This window comes from Rosa rugosa, chromosome 4, assembly GCF_958449725.1.
Source record: "Rosa rugosa chromosome 4, drRosRugo1.1, whole genome shotgun sequence".
NCBI lineage: Eukaryota > Viridiplantae > Streptophyta > Magnoliopsida > Rosales > Rosaceae > Rosa > Rosa rugosa.
Window position 1 is genome coordinate 51,459,136 of NC_084823.1, and position 26,055 is coordinate 51,485,190.

General features: G+C 39.5%; 2 protein-coding genes across 2 annotated transcripts; both read right to left on the bottom strand.

Moving 5' to 3' along the window:
* Positions 1 to 1,113: 1,113 nt before the first annotated feature.
* On the bottom strand, positions 1,114 to 3,493 carry LOC133744048 (protein FATTY ACID EXPORT 4, chloroplastic). Its single transcript, XM_062172173.1, has 4 exons — positions 3,102 to 3,493; positions 2,959 to 3,023; positions 1,480 to 1,567; positions 1,114 to 1,368 (listed from the first exon to the last, which is right to left on the bottom strand). The coding sequence occupies exons 1-4, from the start codon at positions 3,391 to 3,393 to the stop codon at positions 1,250 to 1,252; spliced, it is 564 nt and encodes a 187-aa protein (XP_062028157.1). The 5' UTR covers positions 3,394 to 3,493; the 3' UTR covers positions 1,114 to 1,249.
* Positions 3,494 to 4,894: 1,401 nt separating this feature from the next.
* On the bottom strand, positions 4,895 to 6,656 carry LOC133744047 (probable receptor-like protein kinase At1g33260). The gene is made up of 2 exons (XM_062172172.1): positions 5,831 to 6,656; positions 4,895 to 5,736 (listed from the first exon to the last, which is right to left on the bottom strand). The coding sequence occupies exons 1-2, from the start codon at positions 6,510 to 6,512 to the stop codon at positions 5,018 to 5,020; spliced, it is 1,401 nt and encodes a 466-aa protein (XP_062028156.1). The 5' UTR covers positions 6,513 to 6,656; the 3' UTR covers positions 4,895 to 5,017.
* Between the last annotated feature and the right edge of the window lie 19,399 nt (positions 6,657 to 26,055).

Below are 26,055 nucleotides of genomic sequence, written 5' to 3' on the forward strand. Positions count from 1 at the left end.
AAACTTTGGGATGGTGATTGTTGAGTAGAAGATACTCCAAATGATTCTCTCAACTCTTCAGAGAAGGTCCATCCTCATTTCTTCTTTTCTGCTTTTTCTGACGATCAGTAACTTTATGGGTTAATGCCAGCCATAATCAAAATGATGAACCAAGCAATAACATGCACCAACAACTAGTCGGTCACTACTGATCGATCCAGAAGTTTCTGTTGCCTTATACATTTTGAAGTCTTTGGATTATAGGAAATTATATGAATCTGGTTTGTTTCTTTTTCTCGATCACCAGTCAACAAGGACATGGATAGGCATTTGCCAAATTTGTCGGTGGATGCCAACAAAAAAGGACGTTGAAGTTTTCTGAAAACTATCTTTTTGATTGGACAAACCACTCTAGAATGCTCTTACAATTAGGGGGGAAGAACCCTCTTTGATTGAGTCATCTAATGATCCGTGTTACTGTAGTTATTAACCCCTAACATTGCATAATTTAGGTTATTCGAATCTGAGATCTATGTGCCCAATTATATGACATGTTATATTATCAAATTTTGGTCTGTTTTGCAAATAATTTAGATTGATAATATTTGACAACGTATCATATTCAACCAGATAACATATCCACATATTATTCATTGTTCTTCGTACTTTGTTAATAAAGGAGACCGAGTAGTCTGACTGGACACACAACCCTCTTTCGGTTGTTAGCAAAGCCAATCATATATAACTAGGAAGAAGATGCCAAGTTTAATATAGAGGTGTTGTGCTCTTAGGAAAAGCACTCGGTCAATATTTTCTTTCATTTTCTGTTGGAATCGTATAATAATGAAGTAGAGACACAATGCGTGTATTATTGTATATGCATTTCTTTAGATAAGCAATGTCATGAACTAGTACAAACATGCAAGAAAAGGACCATATGCAGAAATGCTTCAATTTCCGCATTGCTCAGCACCATTTGAGGGGAGCAATGTGGTCTTTTTTCTTTTTATATAAAACTGAAAAATGGTTGGGAGTGCAAGAAGGTGGGTGGAGCGAGCATGGTGGAGCGAGTATAATGGAGGTGGGAACTGAGAACAGAAGCACTCATACTAGGGGAAAAAACGTCAGCACCGATTCAAAAATTCAAATCCAGAAAAAGAGGTAGTAGTTAGAACACAAAGATTGACTTCAAAAATTGCTCACAGCTTTACTACATTAACAAGAAATGCACGAATTCTAAGTTACATTGGAGCATCTCTAAAGGACAAAACTAAAGAGTAGTGACACTATCTTGAAGGTATGCTGTTATAAAAACAGCCAGTGCACTGAGGGAAAGAGCCAAGAGAGGGCCTGCAGGAGCAAATTTCCGAGTAGCTGCTAATCGGATACCTGATACCATTTAAGGAAAAAGAACATAACAGATAGTTTAGTAACTCTGCACACAATTGTCATTCAATAAATGGATGGCATGGCAACAATCTGATAAAGTCACATCCATACCAAATACAGAAGCAAAAAGGAACGCTGATCCAAAGCCAAGGGCATCACCAAGAGCTTCTGTCTCTGGTGTTTTCATCAGATAGTAAGCCTACAAGCATACAATGTTACACATAAAATGAATTATATATGTTTTCTGTGCCAGGAGACTGAAATTTCAGAAATCAGAATCACTATTTTGCATCATGGACTTAACCCATAATTCCATAAACACAGGTGCAGCCACCCCAAAATGGTAACAGAGTGATAAAACAACATAAAGTCATTTATAGAACAGAATTTAGCACACCACTGGATTAGTTGTTGTTGTTGTTTTTTTTTTTTTTTTTTTTCTTTCCCACAAGTTTAGGACTTCCTGTAAAAGCTTTAAAATCAGCATTGCAAACGTCAAGAAGCATAACCACAACTATATGACATGGAGGAATATCTACAGTCATTTTATATCTTAATTCCTTCATGTTAGGTATAAAACCTTGCGATCCAATATGCCAAGGTCTTTGGCCTAGTCTCACCTAATCTCATGTAGTAAATAGGGGTGGATGCTAAGTTTCAAGGATCCAACAAACCGAATCAATATATTGAACGGGGGCTGCTTACGATTTAAAGTGCTTGTACATTTTTCTATGAAAAACAAGCGAGTGTTGTTCCCTTGTATTGTTCATTTGGAGAAAGGAGGATTATCTGTGAAAACAAAGCTTTATCTTTCAATATTTGGTGAAGAATGCAAACTGAACATGACCAGATAGAAATTAACTGTATTCTATATCAATGAAGCAGAGACACATCCCTGTCCTCAACAACAATAGAAGCATTACTGGTTGAAAGCAGGAAATGGAATATTTTGAAATGCATTATGGTGGATACAGGGAATTAGTGCTGTAATGTGACAGACAGCGTCCTGTTTCCTATACAAGCAGTAGTTTAGACTTTAGAGTCTAGCACTGCCGGGGTTAGAGCTGTTGCAGTTGATTGACATTGAGTTACAGTAAGTTGGCTTTGTTGCATATAGCTGAATGTGATATACTCATTATCACTCAGACTTTCTCAAACACTTGCACAACCAAGATTACCATTGCTAGTCTTTCGAGACATTATGGGCGAGGAAGTAAATACATTCAATTTATACGCAGACCTATGTCTTGAAGACTTTGCTCTACTTAGAGCTCTATCCCAGCATCGAAACATGACCCAATTTTGTTTTACGATTTTTCAAAGTCGGAAAACCAGGAAAGTCAGTAACCTCTCTTTCCGAAATTCCAAGCAGGTGAACTCAATCTTCTAAAGACAAGGAGCTCACTGACCCATTATGGGTTCTAGCACAATGACAAGGAATGATCAGAAAGCTTAGTCAAGTCTAGTAAGGAACTAGTGTAACAAAGGCAGTTAACATAAGTAAGTGATTGCGCAGATTATTGAACACAAAGCACGGTAAAACAGACAATGAAACTACCCAAAACAACAGCAAAGGATATAGTTTCTTACAGTGGCCATTACAGCTGCCCCGGAAACGCCTCCTAGAAGTGACCCTTTGCTTCCTGTCCTAGTATCTGCGCCCAAACAACAACAAAAATCGCCATTAATTGAAAAAGAAAAAAAGTTGGAGTCTTTATAGAAGAGGAGCTTACAGGCAAAGAAGCCACCGCTGAGGAGGAGGAATCCATAGACGGCAGAGGTAGTCTGGGCATACTCCGCCAGATTAGAAGTGCACGAAAACCGACGACGGGGATTGGGAGCTAACTTGGCTTTGGTTCTGAGACTAGTCGCATTATCTAGTATCAGTTTTTCATTGCCCGCGATAAAATCGCAGCGAAAAGGTTTGGAATTTGAAACTAATGCAGAAGATTTGGATCTGGGAACTGTGGAGTGGTGCTGGTACAAGTAAACCCTGGAGAAATTGAAAGTGGCCGACGCCATCATTCCTGAAATTCAGTGAGCTTCTGGACTTGTGTGGGGGTATACACACTCCCACTCCATTCTAAAATTTCAAGATAATTGAGAGAGAGAGAGAGAGAGAGAGAGGACAGGACCATTTGCAGTGTAGAACGAGGGCGCCGAATTTGCATGGGCTTGTCCAAACCTCAATAACCTTTAAGGCCCGCCCTACTAAGGTTTTCCAACTAAGATGGTGTTTTGGGCCTCAAACGTTCATTTTCCGGTGATCCGACCTCCGTTCCACACGCTGGCGCTGCCGTTATTATTGCTCTTTCATTTCTTGGTAATCCGACCTTTGTTCAATACATTGTCGCTAATGCTGTTTCTCTTTTATTTTTTGATGGCCTGACTTTTGATCGATACGTAATCATTAATGTTATAATCATTTTTTAGTGATCTAAATTTTGTTCTACCCGTTGTCGTTTTAAAACATTTCTTTTAAATCAAGAGTATTAAAAATATATGTATGAGTTTGTGGGTGTGAATACAATGAATAGAATCACCATTCTTATTTCCTAATTTGTGTAAAATTTCTATAGATTTCTTTCAAGATAATTTACCTTATTTGACCACAATTTTTGTTTAACTTCTAATTGATTTGTTGTTTTTTACTTTATAAATTCTCTATCGCAACCATCTCTTGTCCACACCTTTGTGGAGTTTAGAGTGCAAACTTTGGCTACACATTTCCTAGTGTATTGAAAAGGCAATACAAACTAGTATGGAAGAAGATGGTGACAATAGCCAATAGGCATCATAAAATATCAAATTAGAATATAAACACATGAAGCTCTTTTTCTTTTTCTTAAATCTGATATAGATATGAACTTTAAAGAATCCAAATACTAACGCTAAAAGCAAAAGAACAAGGATTCTAGCCAAAGTAGTTTTATATTCTTCACATAACATGCAAAAAGACGTTGAATCCTAATTATATTGTAAAAGAAAAACTCCGATGATTAATTTGTTTTGGCTCATGACACTCCATGGCGCATCAGATCCTTAATTAAAGACATCTGCTTAATCATTTGGCTGATGACACTCCATGACGCATATGATCCTTAGTTAAAGACATCTGCTCCCTTTCTAAGATTTTGAGAATATATTTTTTCATCATGTATTGTAAGTAAACTTTGTTACTAATGTGGTGACGTCACTTGATCACTATTACTCCTCCCTTTTTTATGGATGAAGAAATTCCCTCTCGACTTTCAACTTAAATAAGTTATTTTGGTTGTTCCAGAGGTTTCCATTTGTAATTTTTTTTTTAAATAAAAATTATTTCTGACTTATGCCAAACCTTATTAGGGGGCACTAATCTAAAGACTTAAGAGCATCTTAATCTTAGTTATTGGCAGGAATTTAGTATTGTCCACTATGACTCGCCAAAGTAAACAAACCAAAACAACAACGACATAACCTACGAGACAAAGTTGTACTTACGCAACTCAACGCTTAATTAATCTACTTCACCAAGACTCGGAAATTGTTTTCTACTGAGAACTTTTGTGTGTAATTCGTCAATCAAATTTACATCGGAAACATTATTAAAAATTTCTTGTAAAAAAGGAAAAAGTTGATCAATTTCAACATTTGTCTAGCCCTGAATTCAAGTGTGTGATTTCACTGATTTATGGCGCGACTCTTCTTCTTCTAGTATGAATGCGATGGAGGAAATTCTGTCGGTGATTGTCCGCAAAATTTGAGTGACAGATGGCCTGAGCGTAGGAGACTGCCGAAGGCACGTGGCGGCGAGCGAGAGCACGGTCCTCGCTTCCTCCACGTCAAACCCGCCAGCCGATCCCAGCCTCCTGTCCACCATTCCCGCCACCTCCTCCTCCTCAATCTCGCCGCCGTCCATCAGCCTGGGCCCCACTACCGACGTCAACAGTTGACCCTTTTCAGAGCAGAAGGCCTCCATCCCCGTCACGAGCTCCAGCAGCAGCACTCCGAAGCTGTACACGTCGTTCTTCTTGGATGCGATTCCGGTCCTCATGTAGTGCGGGTCGGTGTAGCCGGGAGACCCCATCATCAGCTGCTTCTTTGTCGCCGCAGACGGCGGTTGGACGGTGGAGGAAAACCCCATTTTGGCTGAGCCGAAATCGCAGAGCTTGGAGTTTAGGCTTTTGTCGAGCAACACGTTGGAGGCTTTGATGTCCATGTGAACAATTTGTAGGTCGTATTTCTCGTGCAGGTATTCAATGGCTTGTGCGATTTGGTATGCAATTAGCATCCTATTCTTCCATGGCAGAACACTCTGTTCTTCGCCGTGAAGCTTCTCTTGTAAATTTCCGTTGGCCACATACTCGAAAATCAGAGCACCCTCCTCTGTTTTTCAAAAGAAGAAAATTAATTAGGATTTCAAATTGGTAGGATATATATGATTATAAGAAGAAGAAAATATCGTGTATTATAATCTCACCTCGATCGTCACAGTAACCGAGAAGCTTGACGATGCTTTGATGGCCGAGTCGAAGAAGTATGTCCACTTCTTGTTTGAAAACCTGATTCAGACGCTCGCTGCCGTTGTGGATCTTTATAGCCCAAAACCCGTGACCGGAATACGGCGACTGAGCCAAGTAGACGGTGCTGTAGCCTCCGGATCCAATCACTTTTGAGAAGTTGTTGGTGAATCTCGCAATCTCATCCCAACTGAACTTCCTCACGCAATTCTCATCTTCGTCAACAGTTTCGGGGCTAGTGATTTCCATTGCAGTTCCCACACGGTTCTGGTTTCGTTTCAGTTTGAAGCCGAAGCACTTGAAGAGAGCCATGATCACAATCAGGGAGGTCAGTAAGGCAGAGAAGGTTATTAGGAGTGTGACGATTTTAGGGTCAACGTGGATGCCCTGGTGGGTTTTTAAGGGCAAGGTTAGAGGGTTGGTGGGAGAAGAAGAAGGGGAAGAGTCGGTGATTATGGGGCGAGAAGCCTCGGAGAAAGTGAAGAGTAACGAGGAAAACAAGAGGGAAAGAGTGAAAATGGCGGTTCTGCAACCACAGACAGGTAGAAACCCGTGTGGGGAAGACGATGAAGAAGTAGAATATAAAATCTGAGCTCCTTGTTCTTCTTCTCTGACTAGTTTTCTTCTGCTAGATTTGGCCATGGGAGGCACAATCTGACAGGCTTTTGATTCCGATCTAATACACTCGCACTAAAGAAACAAAAGGCGCAGCAGCTTCCTTCGTAAGGAGAGAGGATTTGAAAAGGGCAGATTCGACTCACCAATCAATCAATTCAATCATGATCTAGGTATTTTATTTCTTGCTTATTTATGAAACGAAAAAGATAGTTTCCCTTTCTTATATGGCACAATACATGTGTTCTATACACTGCTGACGTGTTATGTGTTTGTTGTATGTTTATATTTGATAATCGATGACGAAGTGGTGTTAACTTAGTAGTTAGAGCGCCCCCTATCTAAGATTCAGGTCCTGGGTTCGAGTCACTATAAGGGTAGGAGTGAAATCCTTTAATCTTCTTTAAAAAATGAAAAAAAAAAAATTTGATAATAGATAATTGATTTCTTCCTTAGAAATCGTGATTACTTTCATTATAGTTTAAAATTTAACAAATTACATATAAGTTATTGACAAAAGATGACTTAACAAATACATCCATTAAAGATTGAATTAAACATATAAGGACTAAATCTTACAAATAAGGACAATGTGCTCTCCACTTGCCACATGTTATGAGCTAATTTACTTTTTTACCCTTAACTACTTATTTTGACTTCTAATCTCTTTACAAGGATTAAATCTTACAAATAAGGACAATATGCTCTCCATTTGCCACATGTCAATGTTATTTTTTTTATTTTTAACTACTTCTTTTGACTTTTAATCCCTTTATGTAACTTTTTTTTTTAGAATAATCAATTTATGTTACTTTTTTTTTCTGAGAATAATTCATTTATGTTACTTTTTATTTTTTTTTTCTTCTGAGAACAATCCATTTATGTTTTTTTTTTTGTAAGAACAATCCGTTTATGTTACTTTTTTTTTTTTTTTTTTCTGAGAACAATCCGTTTATGTTACTCTTTTTTTTTCTTGAGAATAATCTCTTTACGTTACTTCACAAAACTACACTCTCCTACTACTCTTATCTCATCGCCTAATCCTGCTACTGCACTCATACTCGTCCAATTCTGCTACTGCACTTGTGATCGTCTAATCCTGCTACTGCACTCATACTCGTCCAGTTCTGCTACTGTACTCGTCATCGCCTAATCCTGCTACTTCACTTGTCCAATCCTGCTACTGTACTCATACTCGTCCAATTTTGGTACTGCACTCGTCTAATCGTGCTACTGCACTCGCTGCACTCATACTCGTCCAGTTCTTGAGAATAATCTCTTTACGTTACTTCACAAAACTTCACTCTCCTACTACTCTTATCTCATCGCCTAATCCTGCTACTGCACTCGTCCAATCCTACTACTGCACTCGCTGCACTCATACTCGTCCAGTTCTGCTACTGCACTCGTCTAATCCTGCTACTGCACTCGCTGCACTCATACTTGTCCAGTTCTGCTACTGCACTCGTCATCGCCTAATCCTGCTACTGCACTCGTCCAATCCTGATACTGTACTCATACTCGTCCAGTTCTACTACTGCACTCGTCATCACCTAATCCTGCTACTGCACTCGTCCAATCCTGCTACTGTACTCATACTCGTCCAGTTCTGCTACTGCACTCGTCATCACCTAATCCTGCTACTGCACTCGTCCAATCCTGCTACTGCACTCGTCCAATCCTGCTACTGTACTCATACTCGTCCAGTTCTGATACTGCACTTTTTCCTACGTGCCGGAGCTTTTTTTCTCACTGGTTTTGTTCGATTATTTCTTGTGTTATCACCCTTTTGCACCTCCACACAATAGCCAATTTGAACCATAAACAATGAAAATCATATCATTAACATAAACCATAAACTAAAAAGTAGCGGATCAATTCAATTTGAACATTAGCAGATCATATCATTGACAGTAGCCGATCATATCAAAGTAAACCACAGAACCTTAGTGATACTAAATTCATGAATCTGCTCCTCATGTATATCAAAGTAAACTACAAAACCTTTGTTACGCCCGGAATCAAATTTTTCATGTTTAGTTGTTATTAAACGAGGAATGACGATTTTCTATACAATTTATTTAAGTTTCGATATTTTAGGGGGCCCTGAAAGTTTACTTTTTGACCGGGTCAAAATTTGAAAATTTTTTCTTCATGAAAGTCGTAGAGGACGTTAAACCGAGCACGTGCATATTTGGTTCGTAAAAATCGGACTTCATATGCAAAAATTATAAGCGAAATACGAAAGTTACTGTTTATGGTAATTTGGAAAGTTACTGTGGGTAGGTCGGTCAGAAACCTACCCAGCCACTTTTCTCTCTCTTCTTCCCCGATCTCTCACTCTTCCTCTCTCTCCCCCGCGTCGGCCCTCTCCCGTTTTTCCTTGATTTCTCCGGCATCTGGCAACCAAACGGCGCACCACCACCCATAAAAGAACCGTCTCTTTCTCCTCTACACGTTGGTACCCGTGGGTCACGGCGATTTGGCCAGAAAACCATCAATTTTGACCAAAACCGTCACTGTAGCAGTTGTGTTCTCCAGCGAAATTCTCCATTTTCCGGCCACTTCCAGAAGTGAAATTGATCCTATTAGGTGCGCCTCGAGTCACTGATCATCTTCCCTCAAAGCTTCTAGCTGAAATTCTCACTGTGGAAGGAGAATTTGAAGGATTTCCAAATCGGTGAGTTTGGAAATTGATGAAACTCGATTTAGGACAGTGGCAGTGTCGTAAATTATGATGAAACTCGAGTATTTTAGTCATTTGTCATTAAAATTGGGAATCAGGCTTGATTCATTTGGCTTTTGGGCCTGGGCTCATGTCCTTATTTGTAAAAAAAATTTTGCAAGTAGGTTTTTTGTGTTTACATCTTTAGTCATGTGCTACTATGTAATTTTCTATTTAAAATTTAACTTGTTGTCATTTTATATTTTATTTCTACACGTCACAATAAATGAGATGATGTATATAAGATTATTATTTCTATACGTCACAATAAATGAAACGATGCATTTGATAGAGAAACAATTGACAATTGACGTAATATATATCATTAAAATTATACAAATTTCACCAATATAATACTTAGTGAAGAAAAAGAATTAGTGTTTGTTTTAGTCAAAATAAGAATGCCACTAATTAAATTCCACCACTATTTTTTAAGTTCTTTTCTTTGCTCAAGCTGTTGATGTTGTCTATTGCTTTGTGAGGAATTTGGGGGTGTCCACCAGTGGTCCAATATTAAAACTTTGCACATTTCAAAGCTCTAGCATTCAATGTTAGAATTAAAAATGTTGCCTTTGAGATTACATTTATAGCTGTTTCTTCAACTTTATTAATTGCAGGCCTGAAACATGCATGGTATTTACTATATTTCAGTCAATATGAAAATTAATCAATGCAAATTTAGGTTTTGTATATATTTTACCAAAAAAAAACAAAAAATTGAGGTTTTGATTTGATAAGAATGCCAAATATATCATGTAAATGCTAACTAAAATTTGGGAAGACCGTCGTATAAATGTAATTTCCCGCGTTCATGATCCCATAATTTCGTTCGTCTTTATATTTATATTTTTCACATCATTTAAGTAAATTATGGGTCACAAAATATAGAGCATACTTATATAGAAAACATTGAACAGAATAAAACCCATGAGGAACCAAAAGTTATGAAATCAAAATTATGATTTGTGGAAAATGTTCTATTAACTTTGTGTTGTAATTTTCGAATTTCAGGATATAATTTTTTTTTTTTTTTTCATAGTACACAAATGAAGACGATAAAAGCATTGGATGCAATATGATTTAATCTTATAAATTAACTCATACAAGTGCAATACCATCAAACCACACTTCTATATCACATTAGGTATAAAGTAGCTTCCCACCCAATTGATTATTTTCAAAACTATCTAAATGAGCCCACAACAAAGCTTATAGTAAGGTTGGGCTATCTTTTCTATTATCACATTGAAAATGAGGTTTTATGGAAGTATATAAATGATTATCACGCGGCTTTTTCTTTCTTTTTCAAGTCAATGTCCTATTCTTCTTTACCTTTCGGGAGTTTACAATGACTACAATCCAAATACGTACAAATTATGAATCCAGTCAAGGCATAATAATGTGCTTAACTTTGCTCATTATTGATAATGTTCAATTGAGTTATGTGGAAATATGACCAACCAAAACGAGTGGGGGACTTTCATTTGAGGAAGAAAGCAAATTAATGGTCTATTTCAGTGTGTTTAATTTAGTAACAGTTAAGCGGCAAGTGCTTTTGGGGTAAGCCACTAAGCCGTATACTCGATCTTTTCTTTACAAAAGCAAAAATCAAGTAAGTTAATTTGTTGAGGCAAAATTTATGGCTCAAGCCCTTTTAGTTTCTCTTCTATCAAATGCCGCTAATATTGTTTTCAAACCTTTGATACCAATTTAATTTGCTATAGGTGACATCGTTTTAGGGTTTTGGGAGTCAATAGCTTTGTTGTCTCTGAGCAACGACGTCCGCTAGTGCTTTAACGTTTTTGGCTTCCTATTTTAATTTTTAATTTCCAGTTTGGTCACAAACGTAAACTTCATAGCATGAGTTAATAGAGCAGGAGCAAAAATGATCCAATGGTAGCCCCAGCGCTAAGTTTGACGATACTAAACGAACACTCCCCCTAACTCTCAATTCTTGGTATTGATATACTTGTTTATTGATGTTTAATATGAGTTTTGGTTAAAGAAACAGTCCAAAATGAACATAATCAAACACCGTCTTAGGGTATGTCTAATTGATATACATCATCCACTGCATTTTACAAACAGATCAGAATGAATTAGGAATGTGCCTAGCTCATTCCTACTCCATTTTTCTTTATTCTTTTTTATATTTAGCCTGCAGTGAGTAATTATTTAATCCTCGATCCTTATTGGCTCTGGCCCTGGTCGGTTATATAATTTTCTAATTAAGCACTGCCTAATTTGCCTTATCTCGTATCACCCGTGCACAAACACAGACACACCAACTCCATAATTATTTCTTAATTAGTCTGACTAATTATTTTTTCGTGTTTTAAATACATGAATCGCTGCGGGCACGACATCTTTGTCATGAATGTACGTACATTGCTACCAAATCCCCATCACAATACGTATATTTATATGCCTCTGTATATACGTCTGGTATGATAGTTTAGGGTTTCTGATCCTGTTTAAATTGTATATATTATACGTAAACCTCTTTGTTTGATTATGATAACGTAACCACAGGCTAAAGCTACTTCCTACCCGATCGCTAAGACAAGGACTCTTTGATTACAATAAGAGGGGGACAAATAGGAATACTCAGACATATAAACCACGTTTTAAGTTGCAGATTAGCTGAGTCTCTGTGTAGTTCTTGGAGTTTTAGAAGGGTAGTTTTGCTGTTTTACAGAGGCTTTGATTGATTTACAAGTCAAAGTGGAAGAGTTTGGGGTGTTTGGCCGAGCACGGCTAGTGGAGGACCATCTCACCATTATATGACTGTAAAACTTGGCCATCCAGATGGGTTGGCTGTGTTTAATACTGGAATTTATTTTTGTCCTACTTCTCCATAATTTGTTCGCGTTCTAACCTAGCTAGCTAATCACATAGAATGATGATGCCGCTGCGGATAATTATTCTGGGACTCGTACTTTTGGGGCAGTCCTTTTCAAGATCATCGATCTTAAATGGTGATGTGGTTTATGCTTTTGTTAAACCAGCTCGTAGCAGTAGGATAGGATACTAAAGTGCTTTTGCATGTTAGTTGTCCAAGAGGGAATACGTACTATGTGGTATTGTACGTCCTATTGATCTTGCAGAGTTGCAGTGCTTTTGCATGTTAGTTGTCCAAGAGGGAATACGTACTATGTGGTATTGTACGTCCTATTGATCTTGCAGAGTTGCAGTGCTTTTGTAGGGGGATATGTCAGATTCTCTCTGCAAATATTCATAATGTGGAGTTGAAGCAACTAACCGTTTTAATTATGATCGATCAAGTTCTTGTTGAGTTCAGGTTTTGATTTCATTAGAGACATAAATTGGGAAGTTTTGAGAGAGGGTGGAAAAGTTGACCGGAGGAGGAATGTGTCTTTGCAAATTGCAACAAATCATCAGGACATTAAAACAATTTGTTCTGTGATCGAGTTTATATCATGTGGATTAGCGCGCGCGTGTGTGTGTAATCATCCGACTGGTTCTTAAAGCTTAGAAGCATTTCGGAAATGAGTAGATTGCAATTCAATTTTTTTGGTTTTTTTGTTCCCCAAGTAAACTTGTAGAAAGTATACTACAACACTTGGATATAGTTGAACATTGAAATGCTAATTACTAATAAGACGGTGCTATAGTGATCTAGATCATCCATTTGCATCCTACCAAGCACAAGAATGAATGAGGAATGTGCCTACCCCATAATTTACCTTTCTTATATTTGTGACCTGCATCGAGTCATTGTTAGTCTTTGTTGGGTTGGCTCTTGTCGGATATATAAAAGAAATGAAACATTTGCCTAAACATCATATCACCCGTGCGCGCACACCAAACCCTAAACTGCAGTTTCTTTCTTATACGACTCTCTTTACCAAGAAGACGGGCCACGTACCATCTTATAATTAGTAGTCTACTTCTATTATATATCTAGGGTTTTAAATTACATTCATGTATCACTGCAGGTACGACATCTTTGTCATGAAAGTACGTTCTTAGCTACCAAATCCCCATTACATCACTATACGTGTATGATAGTTTAGGGTTTTTGATAGTGTTTCAAATCGTGTTTAGGTTTATTAATAAACCTTGCATTTTGGTTTTGATGGTGATAACGTAACCACTGGGTTTTAGGGTTTATGTATATGTTGAACTCAATTTAGAAGGGTTTAGTTTACAAGCCGATCGAAGTGGAAGAGTTTATGGTTTTTGAGTATGGCGGTACGTGGAGGGCCATTTCGATCTCCATTATTATGTCTGTTGATAAATGAAAATGGATTAATGGTCCACCCCGATGGGTTGGCATGAGTTGAGTACACTCTATGATGGTCTTAGCTTGGAATTTATTTTTGACCTACTTTCGATAATTTTTTCCCTTTTCTTTTCAATCTAATCAAATCAAAGCTTGAGACTTTGAGAGTAGTGGCGCCGAGAATCATAGCTCTAAGCCTCCTTTTTAAGAGATTCGTAGTAATGGGGCAGTCCTTTTCGGACAATCATCTTGGCCAGTGATTAATTAGTTTAGGCTTTTGTTCCCTGCGTATGTATTGGTAACGATCCAAGAGGGAATGCTTTGTGCAATTGCTGTTTAAAAGTGCTGGAATCGGATTGATGTGGAGTTGAAGCGGCCAATTACCATTTTAGAATGAAGGCCTTGTATATGACTGGAGTTGCTAGGATTTGATTTCATCAGAGGAATTAAGGTGGGCAGGTTTGAGAGAAAAAAGAAAACCACTGGAGGAGAGTGTGCATAGAGGTTTCCCATAGGCCATATCCTTATAGCGTGTCTTTCCAACTAATTAGATGATGAGCTTATCGTGTATCAATACCTCGGTATCATACTAATTAAGAGGAAAGCCATATTCTATTGACATATCAGTCCAATACTATGTGCTATTACTATTGCTGTTGCAGTTGATCCTCCAAATATTCCGGTAGAGTTGAGTTGAGTAGCCAACCCTCCAATTTAGAGATTTAAAAAGTTCAGTAGCGTGTATTTACAACTATATCCATTGACCAATCAGAATATGCTATATACAACGTATTGAGAAAAAAATATATAACTATCCTTATTCTTAAAGTTTAAAGGAAAAGTTTGATTCATATGTATACGCACACTTATATACATATGTTTTTCATAAGAACACCAGAGTAATAACCAAGTTTAAAGAGATCGAGTTTTAGGTCGCAATTCAATGGATTGGCTTCGTACCCTTACAATGACGTGCATCTTGATGGAGGGTAAGTTTCCTCATATTTCTTTTTGCTCTTTTTATTGTATAACAATAACATTTTATTAGATTTGTGTTTAAGGAAAACTGAATTGAGAGAGAATTGAGTCGTACTTTCATTGATAATAGGGGCCTCTTTATATAGAGGATTACAAGCATAGAGATAGAGTTGTACATGGAAACATAATCGTATATTGATTGGATATCTCCTAAGATTATCTGAGAATATCTCTAATATAAACCCTATTTCAACTAGAGCAAGTAACCTCGAGTTTGGGCCAGACACATATTCTGGATTTACTTGAACACTCCCACTTGTGTCGCCCAAACGTGGTGCTCCTCTCGTTGCCTCAATAAAAACCTTGCCGAGTAACAAAAACCCAGTGGGACAAAAATAACCTCGGTCGAAGGGGAAAAAGAGCACAACACACCTTTCACGTTTCCAGACCATACATGTAGACACCTCCCCCTGATGTCTGCATCTCCCCCTGACGACTACGGTCATTAGAGTTCGGATAACTTCCGCAAACGATGCTACCAACATGTTTCTCGAAAGTGGAATTTAGGCAATGACTTAGTGAGCAAGCCTGCCGCACTGTCCTCAGATTGAACCTAGTTCACTTTGATCTTGAGGAGAGTTTGTTGTTGCTGATTATACTTGGTGTGGTCGCTTTTGATGTAACCTTGCTTCAAAACAAGCAGCATTATCCTATATGCTCGTAGGCTCATCTGTGGTAGACTTCAAACCACAATTGTTTCGAACATGCGTAATTATGGATCCAATCCATATACATTCACGAACCACTTTGTGAAGAGCAATAATCTCTGCATTGTTCGAAGATATAGCGACTAGGGTCTGTTCTGTAGACCTCCAAGATATCACGGTCTTTTCCTATGGTGAACACTTAACCAGTTTAGGAATGATCTTTATGTGGGTCAGAGAGATACCCAACATCAGCAAAACCTTCCAAAACACATGTCGTTTTGGGATGGGGATAGAGGACGCAGGCCAGTGTTGGCGGCGTTCCTGGTGTGTGATGGGTCTGAATCCATCATCTCTCTGTAGGGATAGAATAAGCCCATATCAATCGTATATCTCAAGTACTGAAAGATATCTTTTACACCAATCCTAATGGTGTCGCGTTGGCACAGAGCTATATCTTAGCTAACAAGTTCACTGCAAATGAGATGTCCGGTCTTGTGCATTTAGCTAAGTACAATAATGCGCCTATTGTACTAAGTAAGGCACTTCTGCCTCTAGCACATCTTCGTCATCATCCTTTCGACGAAGAGGATCCTTTTCAGGATCAAGACTACGGATGATCATGGGGGTGCTTGAAGGCTTGACCTTGTCAAAATGCCTAAGCATCTATCGACACGATGCTCAAGTTCCAAACCGAGACATAATCGTGTTTTCCCATAATCCTTAATCTCAAAATCGGATTTCAAGTGTTCAGCGGTTTTCCTTAACTCTTTAAGGGCTTCCAATGAAGATCATGTCCAACATGAACCGCGATAGAATCCGGAACTTATTATGAAAACGTGCGAGCATATCCCCTCCCAATCAAGTAGTCATCTTAGTGAGCGTTTCAACCTTATTGTAAACGCGCTCCGTGGTCTAGAGCCACTTGACTTAGGTAAATGAAGTTCACCATGAACCTTCATGTATATTCCGTATCTATATCCCCATAAAGATACGTAGTGACCACATTTGTAAGCTGCATTTTCAGTTATTCGGAAACTACCAAACTGACAGGGTAGTGGAGTGCAATGACATCCATTACGAGAGAATATGTCTCATCGTAGTCGATTCTAGGGCGTTTTGTGAGAAGCCTTGCGCCATAAGGTGAGATTGTCATCTCTTTTTCTCATCACGCTTTCTAACGAATACCCATTAGTCAATAGGTTTTATGTTAGGAGGTGTTGGCATTACTGGCTCGAAAACCTTCCTCTTCGTTAGAGAATCCAACTTAACCTGGATCACAACTTTCCATTTAGGCCAAATTTCTCTACGTTGGCATTCATTCATCAACGGAGCGTGGTTCGATATCATCGGACTCAACAAACTCATGCGCATGCGTAACTACATCATCATTATGATGGAGTTTCTATCCCACGTCTCATGTACACTAGTGTAAGTTTCATAAAGCTCTATATTCTCAGGAATAAGTTCTGACGTTGAGGCGTCCCCCAACGATAACCATAATCCGGAAGATTCTCATGAGACGGATTTTGAGTCTTGATGATCAAAGGATTGGAATGTGCCAAAGTATCATTCGAACTCACGGGCCTCCCACGCATCCTAGCTGGGGTCATGGCCTGTAACGCCAAAGTGTCACTCTCTTTGGCATTGGTGCCATGCCTACCTCCGTGTAGGGTGGCGCTACGTCCTCTCCTAGGGACGTCCTTCCTTGTAGGCATGTTTGCAGCATATTTGTGTGATCTCGTCACTTTAGTAGGGATCGAGATGACACATAGTGGGGACAGACCACGACAATTCCTGTCGTTCCTGCTGAACATTTGTGTTCTTATCTCCCCCTAACGATGGGAAGACTGTCTCATCAAAGTGACATTCGCAAATCTAGAGGTAAGGAGATCGCCTAGCAAGGGCATGAAGTGGCGGACGATTGTTGAAATCTCAAATCCAACGTAGTTGGCCATTCGTTTGTAAGGACCCATCATAGAGCGCTGTGGCGGCGCAATTGGCACATAAGTGGCACACTCAAAGATTCGTAAGTACGATACTTGTACCCAGTCACTAGCTGTAACGCAGAGGTAGATTGAGTGGCGGTGGGTCGTAGACGAATTAGCATAGCTGCATGCGATATTGCATTACCCCAAGCAGATATAAGAAGATTGGTGCGCATTACCAATGTCCTGACTACCATCGTAGTCGTTTCGCGAGACCATTTGGGTGTGTCCATGAGAATATGATGTCCAACATCAATCCCATTGCAATATCCATCAAAAGTCTTCGATGTAAACTTACTAGCATTGTCAAGTCCAATTGACGGAATAGGATGATCCAGGGAGTGAGCCCGTTGTCATATGATATTTGCTAGGAGTGTAGCATAAGTAGCATTACAAGTGGACAATGGCACAACATGTGACCAGTATGTTTGCGTGTCAACCAACATCATGAGATATTTAAACGTCCGCAAGTTGGTTAAACTAGTCCACAGAATCCCTACGGATTCTATGTAAGAACACAATGAGTATTTTCATATCCTTTGCATAGGACTGTCTCAGTCCTAATTTCCCTAAGGAACGGGCTTTGTAAAACGAGCGAGAGGCTTTAGAAGCAACCAATGAGAATTTTGGTTAGGCCTGAGCGTCTGAAACGCTATTTGAAGCAAGTTGGTGATGACAGCAACACCTAGGGCGCCATCACCATGATGGACGCCATCCATGGCGTCATGGATAGGAACTGCGCCAGCCCTAGGCTGGTGGTGGACGGAGGCGGTGCCCTAAGCAGCTGCGTCGGTCACACTTAGTCCAGAAATCAACTTTTGATTCATGCTTCATTTCGCTCGAAAGAAATGATGTCCATGTGAAGTCTTTAGTAGACGGATCATCATATCATGACTAGGATGATCTATCCTGTCGTGACAAAGCCAATATGTGTCTAAATCCAAGAAATCTTCTCTCATCACTTTATTGGATTAATAGCTCGAATAGTGACATAGAATCCACTAGAGAGACACATAAACTTCTCTAAGATGCGCCTTTGTTAGCAATCATTAGAGGTATTGGAAAGGAACTCATTTCCGTTCTCTCCATGCGTTTTCACATGGAATCCGTTGGCTATTCATATGTGCGATTGGCCCTAGGAGCGTAGAGAGTTTCTGTGACAGTAATGAAGGTGCCATTTGGCAAGTGGAACTTGGGCTATTCCATGTCCTTGAATTTATACTGATGGCCCAGCCATCGTAGTCACAAAAGTCATGTGCTCAGAATCAAAATGGAGTCATAAGGAACTCGAAATTTTATTCATAAGCCAACGAAGTTACATCATTGTCTCTTTGACTAAACAAAATCTAATCCAAAATGATAGCTAATGCAAAACAATAGTAGTCGTCTAACTTCTTTCGGTAATTCCAAAATAAATGTGACCAGGTGAGTAGAGAGATGTCGGTGGAGTAAGGCTCGCTTAAGTACCACTAATCTCAGAACCTTCCTAGACATCACACTGACTTTGAGTGAGCCTACTTTGAAGAAAAACTAAACCATTGGCATTTACTACAAAAATATATGGCAATTGCCTATTACATCTCTTGGAAAAATAAAGACTTAAACAGAATTGGCGATCTATTGATCCCAGCCAGATTTGTAGTCTTCAACCCTTCACTCTAGATCATCTTCTTGATCTTCTTGTTCCATATAGTGAGCATCTCTTGCTTCACAATATGCTTTGAAGGCGGTGACAAGTTCTTCACAAGCTCTACAAATGTGTGCCCAATGATCAAACACTCCACATCAAGAACATACATCTCTTTGCTCAAACTCCATTGATTGAGGCGCTTTGAAAGCGTCATTTGGATGGCTCTTAATGTTGGTGGCGTCACCAACATGGCCAGAGGCGTTGCCTCCCTCTCTCTTTCCACGTTGACCTCTTTGGTTCTGTGTTCGCCTATTTTGGCGATTACCTTCCCAAGTAAAGCGATTATATGGACTAGAATGTCCAGAAGTATCCCTAAGATTAGGGTTTCGCTCTTGGCGCCCTCTCTTAGAGGCGCGACTATAATTGGATTCCGGAATATGCTCTGTTTCCATGATCTCGAATTATAGTTCTTCACAAGGATGTTGTCATGTTTTTCAGCGACATTCATAGCTCTAATGAGCTCATGAAAACTTTGTGATTCGTCCTGCAGTGGCATCGATTCGATAGTTCTTAGCAACCATCAATGCAGAGACGGGAAAGGTAGAGAGAGTCTTCTCAATCAACATCGCATTTGTGATCTCTTTACCACAGAATTCCATTAAGGATTTAACGCGAAGTACTTCCGAGTTGTAGTCAAGAACTGACTTGAAATCACAGAAGCGGAGGCTTTGCCATCTTACTTCTAGGTCAGAAAGCAGGGAGTCACGGACGTTGCCAAATCTTTCTTCGAGTGAGACCCACAGCCTTCTGGGGTCTTCTTGTAAGACCTCGGAAAATTGTTATTAATTCCTAAATATTTCCTGGGATTAATAAAGTGTTCGTTTGTACGATTTCGTAGTTCGAGGGTGGAGTGAAATTATTTTCGGACGAATAATTATTCGAAGTGCACGTTTTAGGGGGTTACGAAGTTTGACTTTTTATAAGTTTAGATTTTGTGAGAACTTCCTTCACGGAAGTTGTAGAGCGCGTCGATACGAGTTTGTGGACATGTGGAACGCGAAAATCGGAGTTCGTATGAAGAAGTTATGACCTTTGGAAAAAGTTTCCATTTTTGTTAAATAGGAAAAAAATCAGAAAAATCAGAAGTTTCCGAAAAGGGAAACTTTTTCTCTCTCTTCGGCCCCGACCCCGGTTAGCCCCCTCACCTTCGCCGGCGTCGTTCTTCCTCCTCCGGCCACCTTTTGCTTCGATTCCAAAGGGAATCCTGCTCTCCTCAGTCCCCTCTTGAGGTCTGTGGAATAATTGGAGCATGAAAAGAGCTGTGGAGGGCGGTGCAAGGCCGGAAAGTTTGGCGGCGGCGATGCTTCGAACCCAGATCGGAGATCAAGTTTCCGGCCACCATAGCAGATTATTATTGAGGGCTTTTTCAGCCCATAGGACGTTGATGCTTCCCTCCAAGCGGCTTGCAACGATTCAAAGTGTGGAGGTCGAATTTTGAAGATTGTGATTATAGGGTTCATCGGTTTTCAAAACTTGCGAGATAAATTCCGGCCAAATGGCTTTGATTCTGACTTTGTGCTAGTTATGAATGTTTCAATTGGAGTTGAGATGAAGAACTTTGATGTTGGAAGTTTTGTCAAATTTTGACTTTGGTTTGGTGGCGGTGCCGCCACTGTGGTGGTGGTTTCCGGCGGCCTCCGGCCACCTCTGGGGCAGTTTATGCTCCTCAGTGCGATCTACTCGTCGATACGAGCATTTCGATATATAGTTTGTAATTTGTGGAAATCGTATGAGCATGTTATGAATTTTCCAAGTTTTAGGGTTTTCGGTTCGATCGATGTTCGATCCGTGAGGATTTGGCCGACCGATCGACTTGTAGTTTTGATTTGTTAATCGTAGAAGTGTTCCGAAGACGTTGGATGGTCTCGGATGAGGATCCGACTGTTGGATCGTCGTATAATTGTGTTTTGTGAATTGTGTGTTTTGTGTTGTATTGAGTGTGACCTTGATTTGATTAGGTGATTGACGGAATTGTGTGAGCGGGGTATGGATGATTTTGTGCTTGTCTTGGTTTGTGTGAAGACGCAGCAGGATTTGGAGGTGAGTAAATCTCACGTGGTTCATTTACGAACGGATTTATTTATTACTCGGAATTACTTGTTTAATTGTTAAATCATTTTCGAAACAAATTATTTGTTTTAAAATATATGAACTTGATCGACAACGGTTCATGGGTAAGTTAAAACAATGTTTTGATAGAAAATGATTTTCGAGAGGAATAATTTATAAAACTATAGTTGGTATTAGTGGTCATTCCTGCGTGAATGATTACGTATATATATATTTACGTGGAATATATATATTGGATGGTGTGACATTGGTGAAGTAATGATGGTGATTTGATTGAATTATTATTGCGAGCATTACTCTTTTCGGGATTACAATTCATCATGTGAGTGATTGATGTAATTGTATGTGTGTAGCGGTATACAATTCATCATGTGAGTGATTGATGTAATTGTATGAGTGTAGAGGCATACAATTCATCATGTGAGTGATTGATGTAATTGTATGTGTGTAGCGGGATACAATTCATCATGTGAGTGATTGATGTAATTGTATGAGTGTAGCGGCATACAATTCATCATGTGAGTGATTGATGTAATTGTATGTGTGTAGCGGTAGACAATTCATCATGTGAGTGATTGGTGTAATTGTATGAATGTAGCGGTATACAATTCATCATGTGAGTGATTGATGGAATTGTATTAAAAGAGTATTTGGAGTTGATGGGTGATCATCTACTTTAGTCAAAGTCGATGTTCGACTTTAGTTTGGAGTTGATGGGTGATCATTGACTTTAGTGTGAGTTGTTTGACTTCTTCATTTATTTTCATTTTCCTTTTAATTGTTGAATTTTATGTAATCTCCTGAACTAAGTTATATGCAGGGATTACTGTCTTTTGAATTGTTTGTTTTAATGTAATCTCCTGAACTAAGTTATATGCAGGGATTACCGCTTTTTGTATTGTTTGTTTGAATGTAAATTCCTGAACTAAACTCTATGCAGGGATTTATATGATTTCTTTGTTTGTTTTCATGTGATCTCCTGAACTAAGTTTCTATGCAGGGATTACTGATTTTGCTGAATTCCTATTGTGGGTACAGTTGTGGGTTGTGATCTGTAGTGATTGGGAAATGAGTTGTGAGGTCATCCTTTTGACAAATGTTTTATGTTGAGGGGAAGTGAGTGTGATTTGTCGTTGAGATGATATGATATGATATGAACTTGATGTTTGGTTGTGTTTTGTGGAATTAAATATTGTTGCTTTAATTATCTCACGAGCTGAGAAATTATAAGCATGAGTGACGTGAGTCACTTTAATTGAGTTTACTCATACGGGCTGAAAAGCTTACCGGGTTTCTTTTGTTCATTCCCGGTGCACTATTCTATGGTGTAGGGGTTTTTGTGCAGGTTTGAATATCGGGTGATCGTTATCGAAGCTGAGGTGGACTTTCCGTCACGTGGGTGTAGAAGGGCGCTTATACTTGTAGTCTTCCGCTGTGTAGTGAGTTGGTGAGAGTGGTGACACGTTGAATTGATATTCAGTTTAATTTGTAAGCTATTGTAATGTAATATGTGACTCTAAAGAACGAGTTGGTATTGACATTGTGAGTTCAGTTTGTTTGTTGCTTAGTTTATTTGAAAAATTTTCTAAGAGTCTTCTTGTGATTGTTTGTTCTCGCGTTTCGGATTTGAATTCCTTTATTCAAAATTCGGGGCGTGACACTTCTTCATTCATACACTCGTACTAGAGCGAATCATCCATATGACGAGTCATTAGGATGATGGCTTTCGTCTTATTTGCTTCTAAGGCTGCTCTATTTGCTTCCAAAGCTTGAGCTTGCTCAACAGTTAGCACGTCCTGGCTAGGCTCGAGAATCATATCCAGGATTCCATCGGCCTTGAGATGCTGGCGGACATCACGAACCCACCTGTGATATTCAGAGCCAATTGTTCCCAATTGAGCAAAGTCCAATTTGTTCAGGTTACTCATCCTGAAAGAGAACAAGAAATTAGGGTCAGTTTCGGAGCGAAAAAGGCTACCACGAAAACAAATAAAATTTCTGAGCGTAGTCGCTTCCAAGAAATTAGGAATTTCCGAGCGTAGTCGCTTCCAAGAAATTCGATTCCAAGAGGGGTTGGATTAGATCGAAACAATGATGTTTACGGTCGATCGTTTTATCTCAACAAACTCTAAGTTTGGAGAACTCTACAAGCTCTAAACTTGGAGTGAGCACGAACCCCCACAGTTCGGCTTAATTTGGTCTCCCCTATGATAAAGAAAGGGGGGTAGAAGAAGGGAGGTTGCAAGTCCCCGAAAAAGAAGAGAAATTGAATTTAAAATTTCTAAAAAAACGGGAACATTTAGTAAAAAATACCTTGAAATAGGTCGCCGGAAAATTTGGCCGGAAATTGTCGAAAAAGTCGCCGGAAGTCGTTGACCGGAGGGTTGACCAGTGTTGACTGGTGTTGACCAGAGGGTTGACCGAGTTACTAACGTGGCTGCTGACTGTCTGATGACGCGGCGTAGTTGAGGTGGCTGAGATGACGTCAGCGGCTTGGGCTGCGGCTGCGGCTCGGACTCCTGGGCTGTGGCTTGGGCTTCTAGGCTTCGGCTTGGGCTCTGGCTCGGCTTGGGCCTCTAGGCTGCAGCTTCTCCTTCCTCCTTTTTTTTTTTCTTCTTTTCTGCCGGTTCAAGATGCAGATGCTTAGGTGGCCGGTTCACGTCTTTTTAGGCCGGTTTTTGGACTTTTTCTTCCGGTTCCTATAACTTCAGATCAAAGGGCTTCTGCTACCAAAATTTGGTGGAAATTGGAGGTCCGGAAGATGGTGAACTGGTGGAATATTTTCTGCGAGTTGTATGGAGCTTCCGGTGGCCGGTTCGGTAGGTTTCCTGCCGGTTCTTGGGGTGCCGCCGCCGGTTCCGGACTCCTGGAATCGAGTTCTTCAAGTTGTGAGGTGGAGGCAGAAAAGGCTTTAAGGTTTTGTATTTGGATTCAAGGTTTTTAGCTTCTTGAATCAGGGTTTGGCTATTTGTTTCAGGGTTAGGGCTTCGTGTTGATAACGTGTTTAAGGAAAACTGAATTGAGAGAGAATTGAGTCGTACTTTCATTGATAATAGGGGCATCTTTATATAGAGGATTACAAACATAGAGATAGAGTTGTACATGGAAACATAATCGTACATTGATTGGATATCTCTTAAGATTCTCCGAGAATATCTCTAATATAAACTCTATTTCAACTAGAGCAAGTAACCTAGAGTTTGGGCCAGACACATATTCTGGATTTACTTGAACAATTTTATTATTTTTTTTATTATGAAATGTATTATAGATACTTTATATTTGAGACTTTGAGTGAAACCTTTAACACTAAGTTTTATGAGCTGTCACACTTGACTAGCAGGGAGCTGAGATCGAAATTTTTAGAATTCTCTACCGAGAAGAGAGAAATAGTGAGGCTCAAGGGCAGCTAGGGTTCCTTCAAGGTTCCTTTAGTTCTCGTCTGGCTGCCCCGCGCCGTGCCTAGCCGCTGGTCTTGTAGAAGTGCGATGTGTGCTGCCGGACATTGAGGTTTGCGGGAGCGGTTTTGTGGCTCCTAACGAAAAGGCTTGCCTCTATCTTGGTCGATGATGTGTTATCAGTGTGTGGGGTCCGATGATGCAAATTCGAGTAGGCAGAGCGATTATGGACTTCGATCACGATGATTCTAAGGCGGAGGGTAGACCAATTTGTCAGGCGTTCTGGTTCCCCCTAATCCGAGGTTTGGTGGCACTGTTGATGGCTTTTGATTGGGGCGCGACGCTATGCTTGCATAAGGGTGTCAGGCTTCGTAAGCAATGGTGGTTTAGAAGTCTTCTTGGGTTGTGGGTGACGTTGATTGGTGGCTAGTATCTGGGTTGCAATGGTGGTGCAGGTCGCCTTGGATATGTTGTTGGACTCTGGGATCGGGGAGTTTTTTGGTGAGGCCAATGTTGGATATGAGTCTTTAGGGCTATTTTTTACTTAGTTTGTTTTTTCAATAAAGCTCCGCATTTCTGGTGGTTGTATTAGGCTTTGGCCCTGTTATTCCTTGGTCTTTATGTTGGTACAAGTGTGGCAGGTTAAAGGCCAGTATTGATGTACACCATGAAGGTCTTTAGGCGGATGTACTGGTTTATTAGTTGGATTTTGTAGCTTCATTTTGGTCAAAGCTTAGTAGTAGTCTAGGCTAGTAGTCATTTTCTTAAATATATAGGGGGTACTCTGTGCTAGGAATTTGGTTCACGGTTGTTTATGTGCTTCGGGAGCTCAGACTTTGGTATATGAATTATCCTGACAGTGAATTTTGTAAAGTCGTGCGAATATTAATGAATATTCATTTTAAAAAAAAAATGAGTTGTCTTAAATGTTACAAAATTTAGAACAATTCTTAGGTTCACCCCTAGGGTGAATGAGCATATTCACCCCTATTGTCTATTAACATACTTTTATTTAATAAATTTATAATTCAACGGTCCATATCTTAAATTAGCCTTTAAAGATCATCTCTGTAAAAAATCAATCGAATCAGAAATCGTTTAATTATCTAATTGAATCAAACAAATGGTTCTAACAACACTTACTACTATTATGATGAACTGTCCATGTATTTCATAGAAATGAATAACTGAAAGCTCTTCAATTTGATTGATTTTTTACAAAGCTAATCTTTGTATTACGTTGTACAAAATGAATGGTTGGATTAGAAAATTATAAAGTTATTATGCGTTAATCGACAATGGGGGTGAATATGCTCATTCACCCTAGGGGTGAACCTAAAAATTGTTCCAAAATTTAAACCTTATAACAAAAAACTAAAATCATAAATCATAATACTCCGATCTCATCCATGAACAACAAATTATACCAAAAAATAAAAAAAAAATAACGTTGTAAATAGAACAGTTCTACTGTAGTCAAACTTAAGAAAAGAAAAGAGTTCACTGAACTGCCAAAGCGGAGTAAACGGTTGACTACAGTCTTCTACTGTTCCCTCTTTGCGGCCCGCGCGTTCCGGTTCACGTTGTGACTCAATACCTCTATGACGTGTCGTACAAAGGGGTTTTGCTAGGATTTATGCCCATACGAGATTATATCAAACCGAACACGTGGGTCCGATCATCGCCAGTGAACGGTGAAGATTCTCCGCCTTTCACGTTCGAGCCTTTCCGCTTTTCCCATCAATCACACGGCGGCATGTGCAGAAAAATT